At 36.0% G+C, this 7,656-nt stretch overlaps 1 protein-coding gene across 1 annotated transcript; it reads left to right on the top strand.

Annotated features, from left to right (window-relative positions):
* Nucleotides 1-4,467: 4,467 nt before the first annotated feature.
* Nucleotides 4,468-7,382, top strand: LOC147523961 (protein FAR1-RELATED SEQUENCE 5-like). Its single transcript, XM_086573091.1, has 4 exons — nucleotides 4,468-4,479; nucleotides 4,572-4,719; nucleotides 5,345-5,405; nucleotides 6,701-7,382. The coding sequence occupies exons 1-4, from the start codon at nucleotides 4,468-4,470 to the stop codon at nucleotides 7,380-7,382; spliced, it is 903 nt and encodes a 300-aa protein (XP_086429217.1).
* Nucleotides 7,383-7,656: the final 274 nt, after the last annotated feature.

A 7,656-nucleotide genomic window follows, 5' to 3' on the forward strand; every position in this document is an offset into this window, starting at 1 on the left:
GTGTAATAGCCAGTATTCTAGGTCATTGATCAATCTTTAGACGTTGTATATCAGGTTATTGACAAACCTATGGATTTCAGCACAATAAAAAATCAAATTGGAAACTAAAGATGGTGCTGGCTATAAGAACATTTGAGAAATATGTGCTGATGTGAGGTTAGTTTTCACAAGGACCAAAATATTGAATTCAGTGAATATCTCGATGTACCAAAAAACCGAGATATATTGGATATATCGGAGATATCCATTTTTTTGTTGACCAGTCAAAATTTTGTTTTGTATGTCGATGTATTGGAAATATTGTCGATTATATCAAAAATATTGTCGATTATATTGAAAATATCGTCAATATATCAGTCAAAGTCAATAATATTTGGTCAAAGTCAACAATTTATATTGGATATATCGGTAGATATATATCGTTATATCAGAAATTACAAAATATATAGGAAAAAATAGATTTAATATTCGGTTGAGATATATCGGATATTTCCATCTCGGTGTACCCAAAAAACGAGATATATCAGATATCTCGGCGATATTTTGGGCCTTGGGTTTTCAAGAATGCCATGACATACAATAAAGATAGAATTGATGTTCATGTCATGGCCAAAACATTGTTGGAAAAATTTGAAGAGAAGTGGTTGCAACTTTTGCCTAGAGTCATAGAAGATGTATGTGTTTATCTGTGCCAAGGTTTTTCTTTGTACATGCATATGTGGTCACTTTCCTGCGGAAATGCAGCATGCACTCCTTGTTCATTGTTCAATTCTTGTCTCAAGTTTTAGCTTGATTGTTTGTAGGAAACAAGACGAAAAGAAAAAAAGAGATCGAGGCGTTTGAATATGCGCGGCTTCATTTCCAGGAGGTCAAGTATTCGCAAAAATGGCTAGACATATAAGTAATGAAGTATGTAAAGCATTTCAGTACTTTTCTACAAATCACTACCTTAAACGAATGTTATCATGATAACATGATCCTCAGATAAGAGTGAACGCAATATATTTGCTACCATTTGTAGTTGGCCAAAGCTTGTGATTACTAGTCCCCACAAACATGTATCATATCTATCCTTTAGAGGGGATCCATGCATCCATCTTGAAGTCCCTAATAAATATGAAAAAGTGTGTTCTTTTATTAATAAGGTATGATCATATGGTCTGTAGCTTTGGCTTCAAACATAACTCATTCTACCACTTAACTCGCATCTATTACTAATTGATAGTCTTATCCCAAAAAAAAAAAAAAAAAAGTTACCAATTGATTGTTGTTCACAAATTTCCTGTTAGAACTCACAGTTAAAAGCAAGTTCATAGGATTTATACTCTATTCTTCTATTAGGAACATGATGATGATATGCCTTGCTAAACATTTGTTTTAGCTTTCTGAGCTTGACATGTATCTGGACGAACTCCAGGAGATGGTTATCCAAAAGTGTAGGTATTGTTAAATTGCCAATTTCTCTATAAGCTTGAACTTATGTGAATGGTCAATTCTATTCATATATGAGAGGAGGTTTTGGGGACATGTAAAGGACTGGACATCTTCACATGTCGACACTCTATTCATTCCTATAAAAAACAAAAAAACACTCTATTCATATATGAGAGGAGGTCTCGTGGACATGTGAAGGACTAGACATCTTCACATGTCAACACTCCCTCTTAATAGGTGGTCATTGCTTTTATTTTTACAACACTTCACTTGGTAGGAGTTGAACCCGAGACTTTAGAAACCAGAGACTCTGATACCATGTTAAATTGCCAATTTCTCTATGAGCTCGAACTTATGTGAAGGGTTAATTCTATTCATATATAAGAGGAGGTCTCGGGGACATGTGAAGGATTGAACATCTTCACATGTCAACACTTTCCCTTAACAAGTGGTCCTTGCTTTTATTTTTACAACACTTCACCTGGTAGGAGTTTAACCCGAGACTTCTTAGAAACCAGAGGCTCTGATACCATGTTAAATTGTCAATTTCTCCATAAGCTCGAACTTATGTGAAGGGTCAATTCTATTCATATATGAGAGGAGGTCTCGGGGACATGTGAAGGACTGGACATCTTCACATGTCAATAGGTATGTCCGTCCTTAGTTCCACCCAATTCATTTGGGGTATTGTGTCCATAATTTTATACGGGCTTGGATTGATAGGATACTGTTGTATGTGTGAAAAATTGTTAACTGGTCTACGCCTTTGCGTTTTCATTTTTTATGATAAATACCTTTTCTTTCTAACGGCCATTAGTGTTTCCCTTAAACATACAATCTATGTATCTCATCTTGATTTACTTATTCAATCTTGAACTGCATCGTGCTAAGATGTGTATTTTCGAATTTATCCGATACAAATTTCACTCTTTGTTTAGTTTACGAATTTATCCGATACGAATTTCACTCTCTGTTTAGTTTACAGATTGTAAGTGATTTATCTGATACGAATTCACTTTTATGACATACAAATGTTAAAAAGTTTCCTCTTTTCAATTTAAATAGCCAACTTCCACAGGTGGTTTTGGTTGAATTGACAAGGAAGCAACCATATAGGGAAGCTCCTGAGAACCTTATGATTTTATTTTAAAAGTAGGTATTTTAAAAGGAATCCTACTTTTTTGGTCATTGACTAAAATTACATATTTACAAGCTTTCATGCTTGGTTGATTAAAGAAGCATTTCCTAATATTTCACATAGTTAACAAGTTACTTTACTTCATTAGTTATGGTTTTATTGTTTGGAACTTAGTGAAGATGTGTCTGATATGGTGATACCCACTAAGGCCGTATTTAGCTGCATGAAGTGTGCGTCCTTATTCGACTATAGATATTGAGAGACTCATTAACCCTGTAGTAAACACAAACATGTTTGTTTCTGTTAGGATTCTGTTTCTGCTTCTTGATTTCAGGTGTCAAAGGGTTTAGGTGTGACAGGGCATTTCACGAAATGATGACTACGCTTACTCGATATTTTACGGACCAAACACTTGTGCTCTGCTTGATTCACCACTGGAATTTTCAGCGCAGCTTAGACTTTTAGTGTATTAATAAGGTGGTTAGCTGTTATTGTTGTCTTAGTGGGATAGTGAGAACTTTTACCTGCTCAAAGATTATATTCTCATTAAGGGGCCATTTGTTTTTGCCTCTTATAAGACCTTGATGTCTTATAACCTCTTATAAGATGTGGCCCAATGATTTTGGACATTTTTTTGGTTTGTTTTTTGCCTCTTATAAGAGGCATTCTACTAGAAATGTCTTATAAGAGGCTCCAATTCTATAAGTACCAAAATTAGATCTACTTCAATTCTATAAGTCTTATAACTTGAAAAATGACTCAAACACCCCCGCCCATATACCCATAGCCTCATTTCTCTCTTTTCCCTTTTCATTATCTTATTTTCCAAATAACTCCATTATCCTTAGCCACCACCGACTACCACCACCACCACCACCATCACCACCACCACTACCACCACCATCACCACCACCATCATTATCTCCACCACCACTATCATCGTATTATTAAGACTATCATCACCACCACTGTGCTATTAAAATCACCACCACCACCACTACCACCGTACTATTAAGACCAATATCATCACCTCCACTACCACCAGTACCGTACTATTAAGACTATCACCACCACTACCACCGTGTTATTAAGACATCCACCACTTCTACTACCACCACCATCACCGTGCTATTAAAACCAATATCATCACCTCCACTACTACCACCACCGTGCTATTAAGACCACTACCACTACCACCGCCAATTAAGGTAGTTTCCTAAAATCGATATTCTAATTATCAAAATTGATTTGAAACCGAAAATCAAACTATACGTTTATTTCAAATTAATATATTCAAGTTAAATGTGATGTAAAGTAGGGTTATATTTGTCAAATAATCATCTATAAGATGTCATGCATTTGTTTTTTCTATTTTTAAAAGTGCTTATAAGAGGAACTTAAAATTAAAAACAAACCACTTTATAAGACCATCTTATAAGACCCTCCTATAACACATGGTCTTATAAGACCCTCTTATAACTTAACCCAAAAAAACAAATAGCCCCTAAGTGTCTCCCATTCCTACTCCCTTGTACTGGAGCTATTAGCACCACAGCTAGCTAGAACTGCATGTGGGGGTTCCATGGTGAACACAGACCCTTACTTTATGCCCTCCCTCCTGTACATGGTTATGCTGCCAAATGTGTCCTACGGAGTATCTTATTTGGAATATTTCTATTAGTGAGTAGTTCCGAATCAGATGATCCTCTTTTATGGTTGAACTGAGGTGAACATTGTGTATATTTGTGTGAAGGAAATGTCCGTAGAAGAGAAAAGAAAAGCTTGGTAGGGCCTCGCCAGATTGTCTCCCGATGATCTAACCAATGCACTGGAAATTATAGCCCAGAAGAATCCAAGCTTCCAAGCCACCGCCGAAGAGGTGGATATCAATCAACATGGATGCTCAGGTAATCATAAGTGTCCTCTAGCTTGCTTTAGGCCGGTCTTAGTATTTCCATTTATTATGTTTCTTTTGTTTCTAATTTTGTATAATGTGCAGTGTGAGGCTACATTGTGGAGGTTGAAATTCTTTGTTAACGAAGCATTGGAAGCTAAGGCTAAGGATTCTTCAAACAAAGTTAGCAATGACACTTCAAAGCGGAAAAGGGAAACATGTGATGCCCTTGCCAAAACTGCAAGGAAACACAGTAAAAAGCTTTGCATCTTAATGCTTAGTCGTAGAATGTTGAATTCGGTGCTAGAAACATCTTACTTAATTATGATCGTTCTGTAAATATATCTTTCGCCAATGGCCCCTATGGAGGTGTCTCCTTAATTAAGTTAACTACTCATCTTAGTGTGACCTAGAAATCAGAAAGATAGAGAGGTTGATTTTTTAAAATTTACCGATACATTGGCATTTGGGTACGAAATAACCTGAGAGTTGATAATATGACGGAAGCATCCCTAACAGCAACAAGGTGCGATCTCTAATTTTCATTTCTTTTAATCCAAAATCTAGAGTACGCCTGCTGCACCGGTATGCAGGCTTCAGGTCAAAGTTTTTTTTTTAGTATTATTTTTGGTAGTCGGCTATGTAAGTTTAATGACATTTAATTAAAGGGCGAAAACGTAATTTACATCTTATTTTAATTTAGATTAGATTTCGGTTTACATTTACATTAACCATTTCAACATAACAAAATTTATTATCGGTCTTTCTCGTCCCTAACTTCATTTAATACAACCATTGACCATCGATCGCATTTCCTTGTTAATTGAACCAATTTCAATTTCAATTCGCAGTTAACCAATTTCAATTTCAATTCGCAGTTACTGGTCAAAAGTTCATCTTACATTCTTACACACTATCAACCTTTACAGTAACAATAAGGTTAGTAAATTGGTTCTTTAACTGAAAGAAAGATAATTGAAACGTGTTTGCAATTCAATTTGCAATTTATGTTATAATGTGTTGAGTTCTTAGGTTTCTTAATTTTGGAGATTCATTCCCATCCTATGAATGACGTATGATATATTCTATGTATAGGCTTTATGAGAACAAATGGATATCATTAATCTAGTGGATGGGGTTGTAAACCCATATTAAGAAAGGAAATTGGTGGAATAACCATTATGGCACTACCCTTTTACCAAGTGGGTGACAACCCATTTTGTTAGGGGTAAATGGCCGCGCCCCCTCTCTAATGTCTTACAAGTATTACCATTTAGAGGGTGTAGAACTGTGTAAATTTGTGTTAAAAGTCTCCATTTGTTTTATGTAGTGATCCTACCATGAATCATATCTCCAAGGATCGGACGACGAAGAATGGCTTAGAAATACATGTTTTGACAGTTTTAGGTGTGAGAAAATTGATGAATCAAATGTTTCCATGGTGGATATTGAAAATGATTAAGTTACAGACACCAGGAATACATCCGTTAGTAGGTCAGAGGCTGATAGACTTTATGAAGAAGACAAAACAACTTTTTATTCTTTGCAGTTCAAAACTTTGGAGGAGGTGCATATACTTTATAATGATTATGCCAAGGTAGTAGGCTTTAGTGTTCGTAAGGATACTTTGAGAGTTCGTAAAAATGGTGATTGTGTTAAGCGGAGATTTTTGTGCTCAGCTGCAGGTGAACGAGATCCAAAGCATCTCATATCGAGGAAACACAAAAGAGCACCCAAAGCAATCACTCGATTTAAATGTGAATCTCGTTTTGAGGTTGGTTATGATTTCCAAGCAAAGTTGTAGATTGTTAAGATTTTGTTGGGGATCACACACATTCACTCGTGCCGTATCCAAGCTCGATGTTTGGTTGATCACATAGAAAAGTGCCTCAACATGATTTGGAATATGCTAGGACTTTGAATGATGTGGGTATTCGTCATTGCAAAATAATGGATATCTTTGTACATAGAGCTAGAGATTTATCAAATCTTGGCTTTCTGAATAAAGACTTGTATAATAAATTGGGGTATGATAGGAGAATTCATTGTATTGATGGTGATGCCAACACTCTGCTGGATCACATGGATAACAAGACAAAGGTTGATCCTTTCTTTCACCATAATTACCAATTAAATGAGAGCGGACAACTAGTTCGACTGTTTTAGGCAGATTCCACCTCACATATAGATTATAGTTGCTTTGGTGATTTGTTGTTGTTTGATTCAACATACAGGAGCAATCAATACAAGATTCTGATTGTAGTGTTTGCTGGGATCAACAACCATCAACAGACAGTAATTTTTGGTTTTGCATTCATGACAAGTGAGACGGTGGAGTCTTATAAATGGGTATTACAATCATTTATTGATGCAATGTACGGAGAACACCCAAAATCTGTGATTACTGATAGTAACCCAGTGATTAGCGAAGCTTTGATATTGACTCTCCCAAATTCGAAACACCGTTTGTGTTGTTGGCATATCATGAATAATTGCCTCAAGAATGTCCCCAAGCAAGGATTTTTAAAAGCCTTCAACTCGATAATGCATTTGAAGTGCTCCCACAATGAATTTGATAAAAGATGGGAAAAGTTTGTGGAAAATTACAAGGTTGATAAGCACAATTGGGTGGGAATGATATACGAAAAAAGGGAAAAGTGGTTAGAAGCTTATCTCCATGGTTACTTCTTTGCTGGTTGTAAAAGCAACCAGCAGTGCGAGAGTATAAATTATGTCATACAACATCATGTGAGGCCTGGCATGCGGTTGTTTGATGTTTTTGGGAAATTGGAAATAACAGTTTTAAATATCTGCCAGAGAGAGCATGAGGAAGAGGTGAAGACTACAACGATCATGCTTGTTATTGATGCCCACTTAGATGAATATGCAAAACAGGCTGAATCTATCTATACTTGAGCTTGTTTTGATGTTTTCATGAAGAAGTTAAAGCAGGAAGCGATGTACACTGTAGAGGGTAGAGAAGATGCGAGTGAGAATGTTCGTGTATACACTGTAAGTCATCATTTAAACAGACATAAAAAGTCAATTGTAAAATATAACGTCCTAGAAAGGGAAGCTAATTGCTCATGTATGTGGACTATTTGAGTCATATGGATTTCCTTGTAGATATATAATTTTAGTTTACAAACATGAAGACGTTCGTCAAATTCCATGGAGCTGCTTTTCTGGG

This window comes from Coptis chinensis, chromosome 1 (genome assembly GCF_015680905.1).
Source record: "Coptis chinensis isolate HL-2020 chromosome 1, ASM1568090v1, whole genome shotgun sequence".
Lineage (NCBI taxonomy): Eukaryota > Viridiplantae > Streptophyta > Magnoliopsida > Ranunculales > Ranunculaceae > Coptis > Coptis chinensis.

Coding starts and splice junctions, on each gene's coding strand:
- LOC147523961 (XM_086573091.1), top strand. Junction 4,720..5,344: donor CAAAACTGCAAGGAAACACA/GTAAAAAGCTTT, acceptor TTCAATTCGCAG/TTACTGGTCAAAAGTTCATC. Junction 5,406..6,700: donor ACCTTTACAGTAACAATAAG/GTTAGTAAATTG, acceptor TTCAACATACAG/GAGCAATCAATACAAGATTC.